Below are 24,059 nucleotides of genomic sequence, written 5' to 3'. Positions count from 1 at the left end.
TGTAAGTCAACTACCCTGGCCAGCAAGATCTCCGGATCTGTCCCCCATTGAGCATGTTTGGGACTGGATGAAGCGTCGTCTCACGCGGTGTGCACGTCCAGCACGAACGCTGGTCCAACTGAGGCGCCAGGTGGAAATGGCATGGCAAGCCGTTCCACAGGACTACATCCAGCATCTGTACGATCGTCTCCATGGGAGAATAGCAGCCTGCATTGCTGCGAAAGGTGGATATACACTGTACTAGTGCCGACATTGTGCATGCTCTGTTGCCTGTGTTTATGTGCCTGTGGTTCTGTCAGTGTGATCATGTGATGTATCTGATCCCAGGAATGTGTCAATAAAGTTTCCCCTTCCTGGGACAATGAATTCACGGTGTTCTTATTTCAATTTCCAGGAGTGTATATAATTGAGAAGTCAGTTTGTGCACTTTCGTAATTATAGACGACTACAGAGGCAGCATGGCACAATATTTCTGCAGGGGACTTCCAACGACTTGCTAAGTCCGTGCCACGACGAGTTGCTGCGCTACGCCGGGGAAAAGGAGGTCCAGCACGATATTAGGAGGTATCCCTGACTTTTGTCACCTTACTTTAGGCACACTGGACAGAAGGGTTGGTTGGTTGGTTGGCTGTTAGGGAAAGACCAGACAGCGATGTCATCGGTCTTATCGGATTAGGGAAGGACGGGGAAGGAAGTCGGCCGTGCCCTTTTGAAGGAATCATCCCGGAATTTGCCTGGAGCGATTTAGGGAAATCACGGAAAACCTAAATCAGGATGGCCGGACGGGGGATTGAACCGTCTTCCTCCCGAATTCGAGTCCAGTGTGCTAACCACTGCGCCACCCCGCTCGGGACAGAAGGGTAGTCACCCTGCGAAACATCATGCTAATGCCGTGTAACACAACCTCTCTACCCTTCATAATGGTCTCAATTCACCAAGGAAGGGAATCCAAAAGCTTCTTAAGGTACTGTAATGGAGTGACATATACGGAGAACGCTCCCGGATGGTTTCCGTTACCTTTCACTAGAGCGCAGCACTTGGTAACGGACAGGCTCGAACGAGCCGAAAATATCGTTTGATCGATGTGGATCTCGACTGTCGGAGGAGGGAGCGCGTATAGAGAGGGGAGAGGCGCGTGGCAAGGTATTGGTATTATGGATAATCGAAAAAACGTAGCCACTTAAAAGACGCCTAAAATTTTAAACATAGCTGATGTTCAGCAACGATAGATGTTAAGTGATGCTGTGAGGAAATCAGCCAACCAGTTGCAGGTATAAAGGCTTTAAACGCTTCACCATGGTTTCAGCCATTGTAGAATAATCTTCTTCAGAAGTACGTCGATCTATTGAGGAAATTTATTACATCATAGTTAAAAAGAATTATTAAGGTAGAAGAGACTAAAATATAATAACCAAAAATTACTTAAACGTAACATCACATACTGACGATCAGAGACCTTAGAGACATGAAGCTCATGTCAACTAACACGATACGTGTGACCATCAGTAAAACCAAATAAAATTTATTAAAAAACATTCCCGTTTGAGCTGGACTAAGCTTAAAAACCTTCACATTAAAATGTATATGCAAATTTAGACAGTGAAACGGCCCGTATGTTGTTGGTACCATGCGGCGACTGGCAAAGTTGTAGCAGTACACGGAATAGGAAACATCGGCAGATGGCATCCTGCGCAAAAACGTATGCGCATAGCAACCAGATAAAGAGTAAACCATCAGTCACTACGTTCTATCGGCAAGGGGCGGAGAAAAAATCTAGGTAGAAAAACGAGGGGAGACTGGAGGCAGAGAGAAGGAGGGGAAATTTTAAAAATGAATTATAACAGTAAAAAGGAGGGTAAATAGAAAGAGATAAAATATTTTACAAGAAAAAATAGAAAACTGATGAAAATGAATGACAATTGGAGGCCATCAAAGAACTACAACTACATTAACCGGTTTGAAGTACCAGGTAAAACCTTCAAGAAACTGTCGACTCGAAAGTTGCTTCTGATCACTTAACATGTTACAATCCCTATTGAGTGTATGTTTAAAAATTTCTATATCTTCATGTAAGTCTAATTCCTACATTTAACATACTTACACAAAATTATGGTTCCTCCTAGATACTTAGGGGAATGATTAGTAATGAGTAAATTTTCGGCAAATGTGGAGTGGTGCACGTTACCACCCTTCTTTCCTAGTAAATGTTCTTTACACTTTAGTGTGATCGCCCTGCCAGTTTTATCTATATAGTAACAGGGGGGGGGGGGTATATTTCTCTGTAACGTGGAACTTTATTTAGGGTTTTTCTTGTTGATGATGCAATCGACTAAATTTTAATCATATCTGTTATAACAGCAATAGATTTTATAACAGCAATTTCATTCTGTAAATTATTCGGAGGAAGGGGCACTGACAAGCGTGGTCAATAGTAGAATGAAAGAACACAATCTTGTGTGCATGAGGATGGGCAGAATCAACTGGAATAAAACACACATCAAAAAAAGTTTTGCATCACCTCGGTTCCGAGAGTTCCGGAACCTGTACAGAAAATTGGAATAGAGACCAACATAAACATCATTCCCGCTCTTTGTATTGCTCATGAAAACTACACACTGCATGTTGCACCACCATGCAGCGAGACCTCCTGAGGTGCTGGTCCAGATTGGAGTACACACCGATATCTCTAATATCCAGTAGCATGTCCTCTTGGCTTGATGTATGCCTGTATTCGTCGTTGCATACTATCCACAAGTTCATCAAGGCACTGTTGGTCCAGATTGTCCCACGCCCCATGGCGATTCGGCGTAGATCCCTCAGAGTGGTTGGTGGATTACGTCGTCCGTAAACAGCCATTTTCAAACTATTCCAGGCATGTTTGATAGGGTTCATGTCTGGAGAACATGGTGGACCCTCTAGTCGAGCGATGTGTTGCGCTGAAGGAAGTCATTCACAAGATGTGTACGATGGGGGCGCGAATTGTCGTCCATGAAGACGAATGCCTCGACAGTATGCTGCCGATATGGTCGGAGGATAGCTTGCATGTATCGTACACCAGCCTCGGACACCAGCGGAGTACGTCGGCCCCACATAATGCCACCCCAAAACAGCAGGGAACCTACACCTTGCTGCACTCGCTGGACAGTGTGTCTAAAGCATTCAGCATGACCGAATTGCCTCCAAACACGTCTCCAACGACTGTCTGGTTGAACGCATATGCGACACTCGTCGGTGAAGAGAACGTGATGCCAATCCTGAGAGGCCCATTCAGCATGTTGTTGGGCCCCCCTGTACCGCGCTGTACGGTGTCGTGGTTGCAAAGATGTATCTCGCCGTGGACGTTGGGAATGAAGTTGCGTATCATGCAGCCTATTGCGCACAGTTTGAGTCGTAACACGACGTCCTGTAGCTGCACGAAAAGCATTATTTAAGATGGTGGCCTTGCTACCAGGGTTCCTCGGAGCCATAATCCGTAGATAGCGGTCATCCACTGCAGAAGTAGCCCTTGGGCGGCCTGAGCGAGGCATGTCTTCGACAGTTCCTGTCTCTCTGTATCTCCTCCATGTACGAACAACATCGGTTTGGTTCACTCCGAGACGACTGGACACTTCCCTTGTTGAGAGTCCTTCCTGGCAAGAAGCAACAATGCGGACGCAATCGAATCGCGGTATTGACGTCTAGGCATGGTTGTACTACAGAGAACACGAGCCATGTACCTCCTTCCTAGTGGAATGACTGGAACTGATGGGCTGTCGGATCCCCTACGTCTTATAGGCACTGCTCATGCATGGTTGTTTACATCCTTTGGAAGTCAAACGGACTGTCTCTGTGATACAACATCCACAGTCAACGTCTATCTTCAGGAGTTCTAGGAACCTGGGTGATGCAAAACTTCCGGAAAACATTAAAGCAAAAGTTATTGTCTAGCATAAAAATAGCGAGATCGGGAAAATTAAACTAACCATTTTTATTTTGTACTTCCTTTGTGATAGAAATTCTGCCACTAAATGTGTTGCAAGTGCTTGTTTAACTAGTCGCTAGTCGCGTGCGTCCACCGAGAACCTGCAAGACGTTGTGGTCTTCCTGAACCCACCGATTCCCCTGTTGTGGAATCTCGCCCTGTGGAAACAGCAATATCTCGGAACTATGAAGCATAATATCTACAAGCCACGATTCTGTCGCTGTTGAATTCCGACATGTGCTGGTAGACGTTTCGTGCAGTTATACGAGCCAGAACACAGTCTCCTCACAAATAGCCAACATACAAATGCGATTTATGAATGAAAAATCTACTGAATATTCCTTATACACGGAATATAGGTGTACCTGCAGGGTTTTGGTATATTAATTATACAAAAGTAACCTTCGGTACATTATTGAATGCAGTGTATCTTCAGTTTTTATTTACAAATGTCCACAGTTGGTAACTTTTGTAATACGACAAATGTCCTATTTGTAATCAATTTTCTGATGTATGGTTGCCACTACCTGTTATTACTCGTCGACACTTTCCGAAAGCGGAGGAGCAAACACTTTGTCTTTACTGCAACACCATCCACAGAAGTCCATCGTGCTTAAATCAGGTGATCGTGATGGCTAGGACACTATTCCATGTTTGCACATTGCTGTGGAGATACGCGACAATTTCACTACGATACGGTGGTGGTGCGTTACTTTGCTGGAAAATAAATTCTGTGCCCATATCCTCTTGTAATCGGGGCACTGCATAATATTCAACCATGCCCTAGTACGATATGTCAGTTCAATTGCTGCGTCAGAGACTACTTGCCAACTCTAACCGCGCGTCCTATGTGATCCGCAGCCAGTTTCGGCGAAACGATTGTACCCTCTTGTTGTCTTGTGGTCTTAACTCCTGAAGTGTCTCTGAAATGGTGTAGTGGATTTGGATTTATGAAACAATAAACAACATCACGGACACTCTGCACCATTATACGACTCCTTGAGGACTGTTGAAATAAATCATTCACGCATGCCACCTAGCGGTAACGTCGAGAGCTAACAGTGCTGGGCGGGAATGTAACTTGGTGTACTACATTCAGTGGTGTCTCAAACATTTCTGTATGTTATTTATCCTTCCCACAAAATTGCTCTGAGTACTATGGGACTTAACTTCTCAGGTCATCACTACCCTAGAACTTAGAACTACTTAAATGTAACTAACCTACGGACATCACACTGTAAGTAGGCTGTTCAGGTTTTTATATTGGTAACGCCATGTAGCGCTCTATATGAAAATCACTGACTGTGGTCTGTGCAGTCTGTGGCTGGTTTGCATTGTTGGAATTTGCTATTGTAGTGTTGAGCAGTTGGATGTTAACAGCGCGTAGCGTTGTGCAGTTGGAGGTGAGCCGCTAGCAGTGGTGGTTGTGGGGAGAGAGAAGGCGGAGTTTTGAGAGCGGATGATCTGGACGTGTGTCCAAATTTGTAAGACTGGATGTCATGAACTTATTTATATATATGACTTTTGAACGCTATTAAGGTAAATACATTGTTTATTCTTTCTCAAAATCTTTCATTTGCTAAATATGCTTATCAGTAGTTAGTCCCTTCAGTAGTTAGAATCTTTTATTTAGCTGGCAGTAGTGGCGCTCGCTGTATTGCAGTAGTTCGAGTAACGAATATTTTTGTAAGGTAAGTGATTCATGAAAGGTATAGGTTATTGTTAGTCAGACCCATTCTTTTGTAGGGATTTTTGAAAGTCAGACTGCATTGCGCTAAAAATATTGTGTGTCAGTTTAGTGTTGATCAGAATAAGTAAAGAGCGAAATATCTGAGTACGTTCAGTTCTGCTCAGCTGTTTGAAAATCAAATAATGTAAGGGGTTTTTCAGCGCAGTAATTCAATAATTTTTCGAAGGGGACGTTTCAACACACATCCATGCCCGAGGCAGGATTCGAACCTGCGACCGTAGCGGTCGCTCGGTTCGAGACTGAAACTCCTATAACCGCTCGGCCACAGTGGCCGGCCTTTCCTTTTCACAATTAAAGGTTACTTTTATTTAAATAATCTATAAACACGCTGAACTTCGTGCGGTTGTACTGGAATGCTGATCATATGCATATCAAAGAGTGTATTCTTCATGCCAGTTTGATGTTCGTCGCTCACAGCTTACATAGTGTCGATATGCTAACGAGCAGCAGAGTATTTTATTACTGATTTACTCCTCAGGAAGCGGAGAAGGTATGGTGATACGAGATACTGATCATTGTATACGAACTGGCAGAAAAGGAAGCTGTTGTACAGTGCAGTGTCTTTTTATTATGTTTTAAGTGACTGAAAATAAATGGAAGGATATTCAGCGCAGAGGGTTGGCGGAGTATTGCGAATAATAAGGAAGAAACAATATTGTGTCAAAAGTGAGATTATGTTGATAGCTTGCTTATCCTGAAGGTATTGGGATCTTCAGTTTGAACAAGTACAGTTCAAAAAATGTTAAAATGTGTGTGAGTTCCTAAGGGACCAATTTGCTGAGGTAATCGGTCCCTAGACTTACACAGTACTTAAAATAATTTATGTTAACAACAACACACACACCCATGCCCGAGGGTACTCGTACCTCCGTAACACGGCGCCTCAAACCGCACGGCCACTCCTCGCGGCAAGTACAATTCAGTTCTTATGACACTGATGGCGTCTGTACCATTGGTATTCTCTATGTCGATTCGCTTACTCAAAGACTGAATCGTACTTCTTGTTGCGAATAAACCGTCATTTGATTTTGTGGAATATTCCGGGGCGATTGGTGCCCATCAACGGCGTGACGCATTATAACTGCGCAGTTGGTGATGCCCTGGGGAGGGTAAAGCGGGAATAGCGTGCTTCCCTGAGGCAGTTTATTGAAGCTCGAGTCAAAGATTAGTTGTCACGTGCGCTCGTGTCAGTCGCAATATTAAAAGATAAGGTGATACTTTCTGTACGTTCGCTAATTCACACCTACAGCTACATAAAGAGGACAGCTGAATGGAAACTCTTTATTATTTCAGAAGTAATCGCCATAATTGTTAATAAATTTATCCCACTGTGTAACAAGACGGTCAATGCCTTCATGAAGAAATGCATCTCTTCGTCAGAAGCAAATCGACAGCCACGGCTCCAAAAATATGGAAATCACACGGGAATAGATAGCGGGACTGTATGGAGGACATGTAAGGCCTTCCCAGCGAAACTTCTGCCGTGTAGTCGAAATAACCTGCTAACAAAATTCCCGCTCGTATGTTGCCAAGGTTATTTCGACCGTGCTACAGAAGTTTTGCTGGAAAGCTCTTACATTTCCTCCATACATTCCCGATCTCTTCTCATGCGATTTTCGTATTTTTGGCGCCCTGAAGTAAAACACTCGTTGCCGCCGATTTGCTTCGGGCGAAGAGGTGCAGGCATCTATCACCTTGTCTCACAGTGAGCTGGCCATTAAAATTGCTACACCAAGACGAATTACAGATGATAAACGGTCTTCATTGGACAAATATGAACTGGCATGTGATTACATTTTCACGCAATTTGGGTGCATCGATCCTGATAAATCAGTACCCAGAGCAACCACCTCTGGCCGAAATAATGGCCTTGATGCACCTGGGCATTGAGTCAAACAGAGCTTGGATAACGTGTAGGGGTACAGCTGCCCATGCAGCTTCAACACGATACCACAGTTCATCAAGAGTAATGACTGGCGTATTGTGACGAGCCAGTTGCTCGGCCAACACTGACTACACGTTTTCAATTGGTGAGAGATCTGAAGAATGTGCTGGCATTTTCTGTATATAGAAACGCCCGTACAGGTCCTACAACATGGGTCGTGAATTATCCAGCTGAAATGTAGGGTTTCGCAGGGATCGAATGAAGGGTAGAGCCACGGGTCGTAACACATCTGAAATGTAACGTCCACTGTTCAAAGTGCCGTCAATACGAACAAGAGGTGACCGAGACGTGTAATCAATAGCACCCCATACCATCACGCCGGGTGATACGCAAGTATGGCGATGACTAATACACGCTTCGAATGTGCGTTCACAGCGATGTTGCCAAACACTGATGCAACCATCATGATGCTGTAAACAGAACCTGGATTCACCCGAAAAAATGACGTTTTTGCCATTCGTGCACCCAGGTTCGTCGTTAAGTACAACATCGCAGGCGCTCCTGTCTATGATGTAGCGACAGGGGTAACCGCAGCCATGGTCTCCGAGCTTATAGTCCGTGCTGCCGCAAACGTCGTCGAACTGTTGGTGTAGATGGATGTTGTCTTGCAAACGTCCCCATCTGTTGACTCAGGGATCGAGACGTGGCTGACCGATCCGTTACAACCATGTGGATGAGACGTCTGTTATCTCGACTGCTAGTGATACGAGGCCGTTGGGATCCAGCACGGCGTTCCGTATTATCCTCCTGAGCCTACCGATTCCATATTCTGCTAACAGTCATTAGATCTCGACCGACGCGAGCTGCAATGTCGCGATACGATAAACTGCAATCGCGATGGGCTGCAATCTGACCTTTATCAAAGTCGGAAATGTGATAGTACACATTTCTCCTCCTTACACAAGGCATCACAACAACGTTTCACCAGGCAACGCCGGTCAACTGCTGTTCGTGTATGAGTAATCGTTTGGAAACTTTCCTCATGTCAGCACGTTCTAGGTGTCGCCACCGGCGCCAACCTTGTGTGAATGCTCTAAAAAGCTAATCATTTGCTTATCACAGCATTTTCTTCCCGTCGATTAAATTTCGCGTCTGTAGCACGTCATCTTCGTGACGTAGGATTTTTAATGGCCGGTAGTGTATGTTGAAAATTATGGCGATTCCCTTTGAAATAATAAACAGTTTACTTACTTGTCCAGTCTGTCTCGTTTTCATTTGACTGCGTAATATATATAATCCGCAAGCCACTGTATGGTGAATGGCGGAGGGTACTTCGTACCAAAATTATCGGTTTTCCGTCCTATGCACTTCACATACTGAGCGCGTTAAATACGACGGCTGTATGTGTCTGTACAAGATTACTTTCTCTTGGCGTATTATTTCGAGCCATACGTTAGACTTAACGATGATGACAGCATAATTATCGCTCAATATTCTGTGACTGCAGGGTCTCAGCTGACAGAATTGCTCGAAAACTGTGTTGTCTTTCTTCCCAGGATTCGTTTGTTAGTTCGTCTAGTATTTCCGTAACGTTTTCGTGTGAGCCATTCCGACCCTTCACGATCCAAACAGCACTTCTCTTAATTTGTTTAGTGCCTACTGTCGTACCTACTTGATAACGACTCTAAACAATGGAAGGACACTCTAGAACTGGTCGCACTAGCATCTTATATATTGTTTCCTTTACAAATGAAGTGCTTCCCCAGGATCCTTCTAACAAATCTAAGTGTTCCATTCGTCACAGGAAGAAGTCATTCTCGATACACATACCTCTCCAATTCCTGGAATCATAGTTTGGGGAGCTGTGGACATGACAAAATGACTGATTTGGTAATTGTCGAAGTGAGGCTAAATGGTATACGGTGCTTCACAGTCTAATGCTTTCCACTTCTGCCAGTGTACTTCGGCTTATTGTATATCGTGACGACCATTATCACAAATTTTGATTCACTGTTGTAAAACAAATGCATGTCTTGTAACTATAATTGTGACTATAAAGTTTGTTTCAGTGGTTCCTAGCACCCTTTGACGCAACCACTGGCTGAAGAGTATTAATGCGCTATTGGTAATGATTTGTCAAATGAATTCAGAGAGTCAGTTCTGAGAAATCCTTGTCAGATTAATTTTGATCTAACAACCTGTTGCCAAATAAGGAAAATCATTAAATATTTGAAAAATAAATGTTCTGTCGGGATAGAAGACATCTCTAACAATATATTAAAACAATGTGGAGCAGTTACAGCTGACGTTCTGAGTCACATCTGTAATGCGTCACCAACTCAAGGTATTTTCCCAGACAGGTTAAAATATACCATTGTCAAGCCTCTACTAAAAAGGGGACACCACAGATGTCGATAATTACCGTCCAGTATTCTTGCTTACAGCATTTTCAAAAATCTTCGAGAAAGTAATATACACAAGAGGGTTAGCCATCTCAGCAGTAATGAGAACTTAGTTAATCACAGTTTGGATTTCCAAAATGGTGTTCAGCTGAAACAGAAATATACAATTTCACTGCCCACATAATAAAATTTTTTAATAGTAAAATGTCAACAATAGGAATTTTCTGTGACTTATCCAAAACATTTGATTGTGTGAACCATGACATTACGTTACAGAAATTACGATTTTACGGTATAAACGGAACAGCATATGAGTGGTTTAAGTCATATCTATAGAACAGAAAGCAAAAAAGTATCTTTATATAGTCTTAGTGATTTAAGGAAGTTTCCCACTTCATCTAACTGGGGCGAAATTACATTAGGTGTTTCACAGGGTTCAATCATGGGTCCCCTTCTATTCTTGATATATGTGAATGATTTTCCGTCTTATCTGAAACAAGATGTTAAACAGACACTGTTTGCTGATGATACAAGAATCATCATTAATCCAGTAAAAGAAACTCCAATAGAAAATGATATAATAATGTCTTTGGAAAAGTTATTGATTGGTTTTCTGCGAATGTGCTTGCTCTGAACTCTGAAAAACACAGTGCATCCAATTTTCTACTGCAAGGAGTACAGTTCCTTCAATAAATATAACACATCAACAGAAGCCAGTAGCCAGGGTAGAACATACTAAGTTGGGTGTACGTTTAGATGAGAATCTTAATTGGAAAATGCGTATTTTGAAGCTCCTAAAACGGATAGGTTCAGCAACTTTTGCAATCACAATAATCGCTAATTTTGAGGATATAGAAATTAGCAAGTTAATATACTTTGCATACTTTCACTCTCTGATGTCAAATGATGTCATACGGAATAATATTTTGGGGTAACTCAACGCTTAGGCAAAAAGTAGTCACTGCTCAAAAAAAAAAAAAAAAAAAAAAAAAAAAGTAGTAACAATAACGTGTGGGGCTCTTAGTCGCACATCTTGTATCTGTTTAAAAGGTTATGAATTCTTACAACAGCCTCACAGTGGATTTACTCAGTAATTTGTTTTCAACAACATGGACCAGTTTAGAAACAACAGTGACATCCATTACTATAATGCCGGAAGAAAGAAAGACTTTACTATCCTCTGCTTAACCTATCTTTGGCACAGAAAGGGATCAAATATGCTGCTGTACCATAGATGAATTCTTGAATAGAAATAAATAAATCTGTAGGTATAATATATGCATTTTGTGCCATGTAAGAGAATGGGAACGGTAATAAAAATGTTAGCTTTTTTTTTTTTTAAAAAAAAGAAACCTTGATTAATGTTTGCATTTCTTATGCACTTGACACGTTCCACATCATAACGGTTACCGAGAGATTGGTCAATGGACAATGTAACTAAACTAACTAATCGGTATAGTCATTAAACAATACGTGGCAGCATTGACTGAAATGAACTTTAAAAATAGTTGTTGTTGTTGTTGTTGTGGTCTTCAGTCCTGAGACTGGTTTGATGCAGCTCTCCATGCTACCCTATCCAGTGCAAGCTTCTTCATCTCCCAGTACCTACTGCAACCTACATCTTTCTGAATCTGTTTAGTGTATTCATCTCTTGGTGTCCCTCTACGATTTTTACCCTCCACGCTGCCCTCCAATACTAATCTGGTGACCCCTTGATGCCTCAGAACATGTCCTACCAACCGATCCCTTCTTCTAGTCAAGTTGTGCCACAAACCTCTTCTCCCCAGTTCTATTCAATACCTCCTCATTAGTTATATGATCTACTCATCTAATCTTCAACAGTCTTCTGTAGCACCACATTTCGAAAGCTTCTATTCTCTTCTTGTCCAAACTAGTTATCGTCCATGTTTCACTTCCATACATGGCTACGCTCCATACAAATACTTTCAGAAACGACTTCCTGACACTTAAATCTATACTCGATGTTAACAAATATCTGTTCTTCAGAAAGGCTTTCCTTGCCACTGCCAGTCTACATTTGATTTCCTCTCTACTTCGACCATCATCAGTTATTTTGCTCCCCAAATAGGAAAACTTTATAACTTTAAGTGCCTCATTTCCTAATCTAATTCCCTCAGCATCACCCGACTTAATTCGACTACATTCCATTATCCTCGTTTTGCTTTTGTTGATCTTCATCTTATATCCTCCTTTCAAGACACTATCCATTCCGTTCAACTGCTCTTCTAAGTCCTTTGCTGCCTCTGACAGAATTACAATTTCATCGGCGGACCTCAATTTTTTAATTTCTTCTCCATGGATTTTAATATCTACTCCGAATTTTTCTTTTGTTTCCTTCACTGCTTGCTCAATATACACATTGAATAACATCGGGGAGAGGCTACAACCCTGTATCACTCCATTCCCAACCACTGCTTCCCTTTCATGCCCCTCGACTCATATAACTGCCGTCTGGTTTCTGTACAAATTGTAAATAGCCTTTCGCTCCCTGTATTTTTCCCCTGCCACCTTTAGAATTTGAAAGAGAGTATTCAAGTCAACATTGTCAAAAGCTTTCTCTAAGTCTACAAATGCTATAAACGTAGGTTTGCCTTTTCTTAATCTTTCTTCTAAGATAAGTCGTAAGGTCAGTATTGCCTCACGTGTTCCATTATTTCTACGGAATCCAAACTGATCTTCCCCGAGGTCAGCTTCTACCAGTTTTTCCATTCGTCTGTGAACAATTCGCATTAGTGTTTTGCGTCCGTGACTTATTAAACTGATTGTTCGGTAATTTTCAGTTTAATAAGTCACGAATGCAAAATAGTATGTTCAATTATTCTCTTTACTATTAGAATGTCAAATACGAGCACCACCTCTGAAGTGATTGACATGCTCCCAATCTGTGCTCGTAAATAATGGACTTGTTGAAGAATAAATACAGTAATTACAAGAACATATAATCATTCGTAGTTGAGTTAGGAAAGTTTACGGGAAATAATTTGCGAATTTGGTAACAATGCCGTAAAAAGAGTGTGAGAAATAGGAATCAGCAAGTAAAGGGAAGGGCAGGGGAACGTACGGAAGCACATAGTTGAGGCTGGGACGTTGCTATTTTGGGCGTATTACTGTAGCGCCACGGCCTTTGCAGCCCCGTGCTCCAGAGACGTAGGAGCTGAACAAGAAATGTGATGCGGCCACGTTGAATGCGGGCAGCCACCATTACCGGAAGGCGCAGTGCTCCACGGAGCTGGCGTTTTGTGTGGAAGCTGAAAGCGACTGAGGCCTCTTCGGAAAGAGCATTCAGCTCTCCTGACGGGCAGAAGCGCTCGGCTGTCCCACATCGTCTTCATAACAGCGGCTTTCCCTCCTCTCACGTCGAATGGCGACTGCGGCTTTTTCCCCCCTGCCTCTTCCAGGAGTAAGAATTTCGTACGGTGAATTTGTGTATGATGCCTTTAGCCTTAGCAAGCGGCCTACTAGTTGTTCTGTTCACAGCATTTTAGAAGACTTCACTCAAAAGGCTGACGTCATGCAAGACACATTTAAAAAAGGTCAACGAATTGCAACACAAGATAAAGAAAATACAAGATAAGAAGAAAATATGTTTATTCGACTCCGGAAAAGTTTCCATTGGCAAGAATTAATTTACGTCAGAGAACACATCTGAAATCGATCGAAGGATTTGTATCACATATCTTGAGCTGTCCATCGACATTTGATTCTTAATCGTGTAGCGGAGTTTTATGACTGTGTTGATTACCTCCTCTACTCTGTATCGAATTGATAGTACCAGATTTACAACGTGATGGCGATATTCGGAAAAAAGTAGGAGCCTGTCACACGCTTTAATGAAATCACCAGCGTTTTTCACCCACGTTGCCTTCTGCTAATCAGTCGGTTTGTGTGGCGGAAATAGACAACTTAGTTTACGTTAACCCGAATATTTGTGAGTGGTGGCCTTAATACTGTCCAGGCTAACCCACGATTGGACAAATAGTCACCAGTTTCTCCCATCATCTCTTCCTCTTCCACTTGACTATCGACCAAACGTAGCGCATCATCATAGTTAAATTAATCGCAGTCACATTTTCTGCACAAAGCTCATGTTCATTTTCACAAACATCAAATAAATTTTAGATCTTTACTCGATACTCCAATAAACAGTAATGTACAGTTTTCTGTTGAAACTGACTGCTAGAAAGAAAATAATGCGCTGTACTGTGAAAATATATGGCTTCCTTTTCTTTCTTACAATCGGTGTCAACTATGACAATAGGGCATTTGAACTATTAGACAAATTGTTTCCAACAACAGAAAACTGGACGAAAGAAAATATGATGATAGTGAACGCCGACACCCATCGAAGGTGGTCGCACTTCAGATGCAACAAAAATATTATTTCTAGCATGTATACTGCTTCTCTATATGATAATGTTTACAAGAAGACCACCTGAACTCAGAGGTAGAATTCACAACGCTGGCGTCAGATGTACCGAGAGAAAGGGAGAAAATTATTAGATTGATGAACAAAATGTATCCGCTTCTGACGAGTTCCCAATTGAAAACCAGAACCAAACTTAAGGCAATACAAAACCACGATTTTACCAACAATACTATATGGGTGCATCACTTGGGAAATGAAAAGCAGTACTAACATCAGACTATTACATATGCTCCCAAACAGATGCCTGAGAATCATTCTAAAAGTCCCAAGCTGGGCTAGGACAGACGACATACGTCGGGAACAACAACGAGCTACTAGGAGACCAAATAGAAAAGACCAAATAGAACCTCATGGACGGAACTCTACAAAAAATGAACAACCTAAAGCAGATGAATAATCATTTTAACTACAGTAGAACTGTTAACCCAGGCATATCACATAAGAATAGAATGCCAGGAACAATTAGAGAAGGCCCATTTTAGATGAATAGATCTACATCTACATCTATACACATACTCCGCAATCTACCATACGGTGCGTGGCGGAGGCTACCTCGTACGACAACTAGCATCTTCTCTCCCTGTTCCACTCCCAAACAGAACGAGGGAAAAATGACTGCCTATATGCCTCTGTACGAGCCCTAATCTCTCTTAACTTATCTTTGTGGTCTTGCCGCGAAATGTAATTTGGCGGCAGTAAAACTGTACTGCAGTCAGCCTCAAATGCTGGTTCTCTAAATTTTCTCAGTAGCGATTCACGAAAAGAACACCTCCTTTCCTCTTGAGACTCCCACCCGAGTCCCTGAAGCATTTCCGTAACACTCGCGTGACGATCAAACCTACCAGTAACAAATCTAGCAGCCCTCTACCAATGAACCGAAGACAACTATCCGCCTTCCCCACAACTGCCATTACATGCTTGTCCCACTTCATATCGCTCTGCAATGTTACGCCCAAATATTTAATCGACGCGACTGTGTCAAGCGCTACACTACTAATGGAGCATTCAAACATTACAGGATTCTTTTTTTCTATTCATCTGCATTAATTTACCTTTATCTGTATTTAGAGTTATCTGCCATTCTTTACACCAATCACAAATTCTGTCCAAGTTGTAAGTAGGCTGTTTAGGTTTTTTTATTGGTAACGCCGCCGCCACGTAGCGCTGCAATGGGTTTGCACCTCTGGTGGCCCACCAATACCGTAATCTCTACCAGGACTACAGTGGGTCTGCTCTGTGATGACCTACCTACCAATAGTCTTCAACTTCGACTGACTCTGCTGTGGGTTTGCTCTGTTGTAGCCCATTACCTGTCTGCATGTCAAGAGTCAGCACAGTCTTTCCGTTGGAAGGACAACACTACTTCTTCAAGACTGCTTAGAAATCCACTACTTCCAAGTGCAATTTCTTTTATTGCTCAGACTCTGAGAAAAACACTGCAATGTGATGAACGATCAGGACTGTCTTTATGGACTGTGAGAAAATTTTAGCTTTTGATCAACATTGTATCAATTAGTGTGTGCATTTGATATCTTTGTTATTGTAATTATGAAAAAAATTTTCAAATCTGTATTGGCCACTGCCCAAAACAATTTGTAAATTTTTTTTGTGGGGAGCATGGGGGCTATGTAAGTAGACTGTTTAGGTTTTTTTATTGGTAACGCCGCCGCCACGTTGCGCTCTGTATAAAAATCACTGGCTGTGCCGTGCGCAGTCTGTGTTTAGTTTGCATTGTTGTCTGCCATTGTAGTGTTGGGCAGCGGCAGCTGGATGCTAACAGCGCGTAGCGTTGTGCAGTTGGAGGTGAGCCGCCAGCAGTGGTGGACGTGGAGAGAGAGATGGCGGAGTTTTGAAATTTGTAAGAATTGGTGTCATGAACTGTTATATATATTATGACTAATGAGGTAAATACATTGTTTGTTCTCTATTAAAATCTTTCATTTGCTAACTATGCCTATCAGTAGTTAGTGCCTTCAGTAGTTTGAATCTTTTATTTAGCTGGCAGTAGTGGCGTTCGCTGTATTGAAGTAGCTTGAGTAACGAAGATTTTTGTGAGGTAAGTGATTTGTGAAACGTATAGGTTATTGTTAGTCAGGGCCATTCTTCCGTAGGAATTTTTGAGAGTCAGATTGCGTTGCGCTAAAAATATTGTGTGTCAGTTTAAGCACAGTCTTGTATAAATTGTTCAAAGGGGACGTTTCAAAGTCATCTTGTATCCTGCTACAGTCACTCAACGACGACACCTTCTCGTACACCTCAGCATCATCAGCAAACAGCCGTACATTGCTGTCCATCCTATCCGAAAGATCATTTGTGTAGATAGAAAACAACAGCGGACCTACCACACTTCCCTGGGGCACTCCAGATGATACCCCCACCTCCGATGAACACTCACCATCGAGGACAACGTACTGGGTTCTATTACTTAAGAAGTCTTCGAGCAATTCACATACTTGGGAACCAGCCCATGTGCTCGTACCTTAGTTAGGAGTCTGCAGTGGGGCAGATGAAGATTATCTCAGCAGGCCTAAGGGACCGAGCCCCCAAAAGCTTGCTGACGATGAACAAGAAACTGAAATTATTCTTAAACATCAAGAAGTCGAGTCATCGGAGATGGTAGCACTTCAGATGAATCAAAAGATTGTTTCTAGCATACAGGTTGCTTCTCCGTATATACAGTTTTAAACAAAGGTTGCATACCTCGCAGTCGGTTTTAACAGAAAACCCGTATGTAGGAGGTTCCAGGAGGAAACTGAGGGGTGTGATAGAAACGATCTTTAGAAAGAATGAACTTCCTACGAGCGTATGGCCTATTGTAAATGATTATTATCCAATTACATTGTCGGGTTTACATATGGACGTAAGTACAACAGTTATTAAACATTACAAAATGCGTTTTACAAATTGCAGGTTGAAAAACACATACTTTCAGCACATTCACTTCCAAGCATTATCGTACACTTCACATTACAGCTGTTGTGCAGTTCACAATAAATGTTCTGTCTCCTATCGTCAAATTCAGTGCTTTTGTGTAATTTTTGGAGAACATACGTTACTTGTCCAAGTGGCTCTGCACGCTCCTTAGTGAGGGCAGCAGCGACCATAATGGGACCAAGCAGTTCGTCTCACGTATTCACCTTTCGTTTGTACGGGCCAGGCTTCATCCAACGCCATAAACAAAAATCTAATGGCGTGTGGTCTAACGTTCTAGGCTGCCAGTTAATTATAGCTATTACTGCGACCAGCCCAGTGATTAGGATAAGACGTATACGTGCGCGCCATTAGTCCAAAAACAAATGCACAATAAATGTTTTCTATCTCGGAAACCATTCGAAACAGGGCACAAGTCCGTATGAAGTATTTTGCTTCGGATGATTGTTCTTGTCGTAGACCTGAATATTCCTTCTGAGACACACTCATTAGGAAAGTTGCATTTATGGCTTATAGACTTACGATTACAGCGCTACGACGCAACCTGAATCGTCAGAAATTTTGTGATGTTACCCATTTGCAGATTAAAAGTTTGCGAAATGACGGCATTGGAGCTGCTATCCTCACAGATCAAGCAACTGGAGAGGTCTCTCTCATACCTCGTATACCAATAATCCCAACCAAATTACCCATTCATTTGAAGCAACTTCAGTTTCCAATCAAAGTTTCGTTTGCGGTAGTAATAAACAAGGTTCAGGGTCAGACATTCAAATACGTTCGACTTGATTTACGATCAGTATGTTTTATGCAAGGTCAGTTGCATGTTACCCGTTCACAAACTGATAGTTCAGTAAAAACCAGTTCATACTCTTAGCACAGATACGCAAAAAAACGAATAATAGAATTTTCTAATCGTGTTGTGTGTAAAAAAATAAAAACAAACTTTAAAAAATGATAACAAAGGAGACTTTTTATTTCATATTTTACATTATTTATTATAATTTCGAGTTCCGTACTTTGGAAGTGAGCGAAGTCGCAATGAGGAGCCAGAATTTGGGTCCCGACACAATTCCCAGGGATACCCTACGTCAGGACGTGTACGCAGTCCCGACACGTATTTGGCAATTGGGAGGGCATTGGCGGGTTCGCAAGAGAATAAATAAACTCGTTGAGAACAACTTATGGATTTGTATTTTCTGGAATTATGGTAGCTTCGGTACATTTATAAAGTTGGTCCTGATATTTCGTAAGCTCATATTTAGTTGACTATTGACTAGAAGACATTGTGGAATTGTTTCGAACGCTTGCTGGAAGAGAAGAAATTGTGACATCAATCTGGGCGACGCTGTCTGTTTCCATTAGGAATTCACTGAGGTACAGAGCAAGCACGTAATCTACATCTATATCCAAGCCCTGCAAACCAATGTGAAGTGCATGGCAGCGGGTACTTCCCATTGTACTAGTTATTAGCATTCTCCCCGTTCCATTTGCGGAATGAGCGATGGGAAGATGACTATTATATGCCTGTGCGCACGTTCGTAATTAAACTTGTCTTCATGATCCGTATAGGATATGGATAATTCCTACATTTGCCATTTAAAGATGGTTCTTGAAACTTTCTAAGTGGGCTTCCTCGGGGTAGTTTACATCTGTTTTAAAGAGTCTGCAGCCGCGCGGGGTAGCCGCGCGGTCTGGTGCGTCTTGTCACGGTCCGAGCGGCTCCCCCCGTCGGAGGTTCGAGTCCTCCCTCGGACATGGGTGTGTGTGTCGTCCTTAGAGTAAGTTAGTTTAAGTTAGATTAGGTAGTGTGCAAGCTTAGGGACCGATGACCTCACCAGTTTGGTCCTATAAGACCTTACCACAAATTTCCAGATTTCGAAGGAGTCTGCCAGTTCAGCTTCTTTAGCATCTCTGTGATGCTATTCCGCGGGTCATAGAAATCTGTGGGCGGTTGTGCTGTTAGTCCTCTTTGCTAAGGGTCCCACACAGTTGAGCAATATTCGTGTCTGGTTGCGTGAGTGATTTGCAAGCAATCCCTGTTTACAGTATCCAGATCGATCCTTACAGAGGTGACTTTCGGTTTGTAGAAAGGTCATCACAAACGAGCACAAACGTGTTCTTTGTTTCTACAGGAGATTTATGTGAGCGACGTAGGCCTATAAATATGAGCGTGTCTCCGATGAGCCTTCCTTTAAATACGGATGAACTGCGCTTTTAATGTCACACGGACCTTTCGTCATTTCACGCACCAACTACCATGTTTACATTAAAAGTATGGAAACAACTCTGCTCCGTCACCTCTTTTCCGCACAGTCGCAGCATTATGCTCGTAACTCAGAAAATAGTGAGTAGCCGCTAAGCCAAGAAAATTTGAGCCGTCTTTTACGAGGTTATCGTTTTTACAGTTCAAGCTACAGGCTACGAGAATTCTTCCGTCTTATCTCTTCCAGTAGATTGCTGTAAGTGCCACTTCCTCTTTCATAACTGGAGCTATCAGTGTAGTTCAGCTGCCCAAGACAGTTACACATCTGTCTCTTACGGCTTGTGACGAAGAAGAAAAATATGTTATGCTTTGAGAGACCACTTTACTGCGTTTTACTGCGTTTACCCTCGTGTCGTCATTTTGTGAACGCCTCCCAAATAAGGTGGAAAGCAAACGTAAGATCTAACAGCTTACCATTTACGATTATAAGTGTGCTTTGTGGCAGATGTGACATCATTCATGTCAAGAAATTTTAACCTTTTTCTACGAATTTGTTAGGGATGTACTAAGTCGTGGAATAGCGACTGCTAGTAAATCGGGTAGTTTGTTATTGAAAACTCTTGTTTTTATTAAAAGTACTGGACATAACTTGTACACTGGTACTTGTTGTTATCTGATAACAATTCTTTCGAATATCGGTAATGCATGTACAATTCGAAAGCAGTGTCTCTTTACAATTCGCGAAATCTGATGCGACTGCCTCATCTTCTTCATGACAGACAGCCATTTTCCGGCATTTATAGCGAAAGACGGCACACACACACACACACACACACACACACACACACACACACACACTCACACACACACACAAATGTACACTGAAGAGCCAAAGCAACTGCTGCACCTGCCTAATATCGTGTAGGGTCCCCGCGAGCACGCAAAAGAGCTGCTACGTGACGAGGTATGGCCTCGACTAATGTCTAAAGCAGTGCTGGTGGGAAATGACACCACGAATCCTGCAGAGTTATCCATAAATCCGTGAGAGTACGAAGGGCAGTAGATCTCTAGTAAACAGCGCGTTGCACGGAATCCCAGATATGCTCAATAATGTTCATATCTTGGGAGTTTGGTGGCCAGCGCAAGTGTTTAAACTCTTCTGAGTTCCTGGAGCCACTCTGTAGCAATTCAGTACGTGTAGGTTGTCGCATTGTCCTGCTGGAATTACCCAAGTCCGTCGGAATACACAATGGACATGAATGGATGTAGGTGATCAGACATGTTTGTAAGGTGTCAGGCAAATCCAACGCCTTACATGAAAACCCTGACATGATAAGCAAATCCAGTAGTATGTCACATAGCTCGGAATAAATCGTGACATTAAATTAACCAAAGTAATACGAGTAACGAGTGAGCAAGTGGAATACCACAGACTAACACAAGAATGCCTAAATGCATGTCGTACCTTCCCACCGTGAGGCAGACGCAGTTCCGAGGGGAGAAACGAGGACAGAAGCCGAGAGCAGAACCGTGTTAAGCTAGATAAGGGAGGGGCTGGGCACCCACGCCGCGAGCCTACCTGTACGACTATACAACCCGCACGTTTTAGCGTGAGGCTTTTTCGCGTCTCAGGTACGTCAAGGATCACCCCCACCCATGTTAAAAGCTAGAGCCCTCCAGAAAAGCAGTATAGATCTTACGATAACACAAAAAGGGCCACTACCACCCGCAAGTTTTAGCGTGAGACTTTTTCGCGTGTCTGTTACATTAGGACAATCCTCCAGCCCATATTAAAAAGATAGAGCCCTCCAGAAGAACAGTATAGATCTCACGATAACGCTAAAAGGACCACACCAGCTGCAGGTTTTAGCGTGAGACTTTTTAGCGTCTCTGTTACGTTGCAAACTTTAAAAACATTGCCCCACCACGAAAAGTATAACGTTTCTCATTGGATAGACAGAATTTTTGTAGGCGGAGCTTAAGGTTCACATTGAGACCCTGATTGGTCAGATTAAAACACAGCCAAATAGTTTTTTTAAACTAACTTCGGTAAATTGTAGTAAGGAGAAGTTAGAGAAGGGTTGGTTCCGAGGCGGCGAGCTGGACGGCTGATGCGCCGGCCGCTGTCGCCCTGACGCTGCCTAAACACCGACAAGGTAATGAACGCACGCGATGCCGCATTTTTGAGCGCATAAGGCTTCACTCAGAACTGCAGAAGTCTCATCTGTTACACCCCCTTTTTGCGTAATACTAGTGTCGATCGTTAATTAAAACTCATGGTGTTCACATTTGCGACTTGAAGTAAAGATCTGAAACGCGATGATTTTTCTATTTTATAGTTATTGAGAAGCCACATCAGCCACTGTAATTTACGACAGGTTAGATAAGTAATTAAAGATAATTGAGGGTCACTGTAGACCATTTTGATAGTTTTCTCTTTTGTGAAACTTAATTTAAACCTAGATTATAGATGTGATATGGCATAGGTCATCCTTCGATCGATTGTAGAACTTGGAAACCCATTTAGGGAATACTCGTTAACATTTTTGTTGAACGCAGTTGGTTTTTACCATCCTGTATTAAAACATTTCCTTTTATCAATAGTGCAATTTATAAACGATGTTTTGTGAGTAGAATAAAGTTACCAATGGTAAACTTAACTGATTTTTCGACGTTATTTTACCAGCTAACTAAAAATAGGAAAGCCTTGAACCCTTTCCACTAAATTTAGTTAGTATTAAGATTCTTTTACAGGGAGTGCAGTGGAGCTGATGCTGAGATCATTAAGCATTTGATTATATCATCGCTAGTCTCACTGAACTCTTCTGAATTCTACATGTCATGTGTGGTTTGGCGTCTCCTTACTAGCAGCAGGTCCCAGGTTCAAACTATTTAATTCCCTAAAAAACACGCTCAGAGCGTCGTTGCGCGAAATTGGTAGGGAGACATGATATAGAACAAACAGACACCAACATGAATGTTTAGATGTTGTTTTCGTATGTGTTACACGTCAGAGTCGTATCTAGACATATCAAGGGTCCCATATCACTCCAACTGCTCACGCCCCACAGCATCACAGAGCCTCCACCAGCTCGAACAGTCCCCTGCTGATGTGCAGGGTCAATGGATTCATGAAGTTGTCTCCATACCCGTACACGCTGCTGGTATGTACACAGTAGTGACACCACCAGCATTCGACCAATGGTGTAAACGCCCAGAAGATGATCCCTACGTCGGGTTGAAACCGGTCGGCGGTATAATAATAATAAATGCGATTAAGACTGTTTTTGAATAATTGATGAATCATACTAATCGGTGCTTCATCTCCACAACCGTGTTGTCCAAAAATCTGAGGAGAGAATATTCCACGATGATCCAGAGCAAACTCCGAATTTTTTCAACTGAAACTTTCCGAGAAAAAATGTGTTGCATTATTTATTTAACGCCCCCTGGTATTTTAGATGCCAGGAGATTAGAGGTTATTTTGTAATTATATTTTCTGTCACTTACGAGCCTTATTTGATTAAATGAAATGACTATGATTTCTTTTCTGTATGCTGTATTTACTGAAAAACACACAACTATTATGAAGTTTTACTCAGAAGTTCGGTGTGGCAATATGACTTACTGTGGCGATGGCAAGCTCGAAGCTAGGGGATTCACTATAAAATGGTTAAGAGGAAGCGATATCGCATCTCTGCAGCGTATTGAGGACGTGGACGGCTCTGTGACAGCGTGGCTCGCTACTCACCGGTCTAGCGTGAGCTCCTCCAGCTGGTTGAGGTCGCAGGCGATGTACTCGAGAGCGGCGTCCGTTATGCGCGGGCACCACGACAGGTCGAGCGAGCGCAGCTTGCCCAGGTTCTCGGCGATTAGCTCCACCCCGTCGTCGGTGATCTTGCTGCAGCCCGACAGGCTCAGCACCGTCAGGTTAGGCAGCGAGTGCACTGTAACACAAGAAGTAGCGCGTCACCAGCGCGCACGAGGGGGGAGGTACTGTGTGGGAAAGCAGGTAGGTCCCAAGAGATGACACAGAGGAAACAAAACTAAGCGAGACACAAGCACTTCTTCTGTTTCATATACTTGGGCATCCGCAAAGGGGGAAAAGGGGGCACTTGCTGCCTCCTGGTACCTGAGGTGACAAAAGTCATGGGACAGACAAATGCACGTATACAGATGGCGGTAGTATCGCGCACACAAAATATAAAAGGGCTATGCATTGGCGGAGCTGTCATTTGTGCTGTGCTAATTCATTTGAAACCGTTTCCGACGTGATTATGGCCGCACGATGGAAATCAGCTGACTTAGAACGCAGAATGGTAGTTGGAGCTAGGCGCACGGTACATTCCATTTCTGAAATCGTTCGGTAGTTAAACATTCAGAGATCCACAGTGTCAAGAGCAAAGGAGAGCAAAAGGAGGCCAGGCATAAAGTTAGGAGATATCTCATGACTTCCGTCACCTTAGTTTATGTTACGATA

The 24,059-nt window shown here is 42.7% G+C and overlaps 1 protein-coding gene across 1 annotated transcript in view; it reads right to left on the bottom strand.

Annotated features, from left to right (window-relative positions):
* The window catches only part of LOC126354038 (F-box/LRR-repeat protein 16), a 766,827-nt gene that overhangs the window by 125,991 nt on the left and 616,777 nt on the right, over positions 1 to 24,059 (bottom strand). The window contains exon 4 of the mRNA XM_050003382.1: positions 23,331 to 23,526. Coding sequence (XP_049859339.1) covers positions 23,331 to 23,526 — 196 coding nt within the window. The remainder of the gene's footprint in view (positions 1 to 23,330; positions 23,527 to 24,059) is intronic.

The sequence above is a fragment of the Schistocerca gregaria genome, chromosome 3 (assembly GCF_023897955.1).
Source record: "Schistocerca gregaria isolate iqSchGreg1 chromosome 3, iqSchGreg1.2, whole genome shotgun sequence".
Taxonomy (NCBI): Eukaryota; Metazoa; Arthropoda; class Insecta; order Orthoptera; family Acrididae; genus Schistocerca; species Schistocerca gregaria.
Note: the sequence above shows the minus strand (reverse complement) of the source record. Positions and strands in the feature narration are given on the sequence as shown.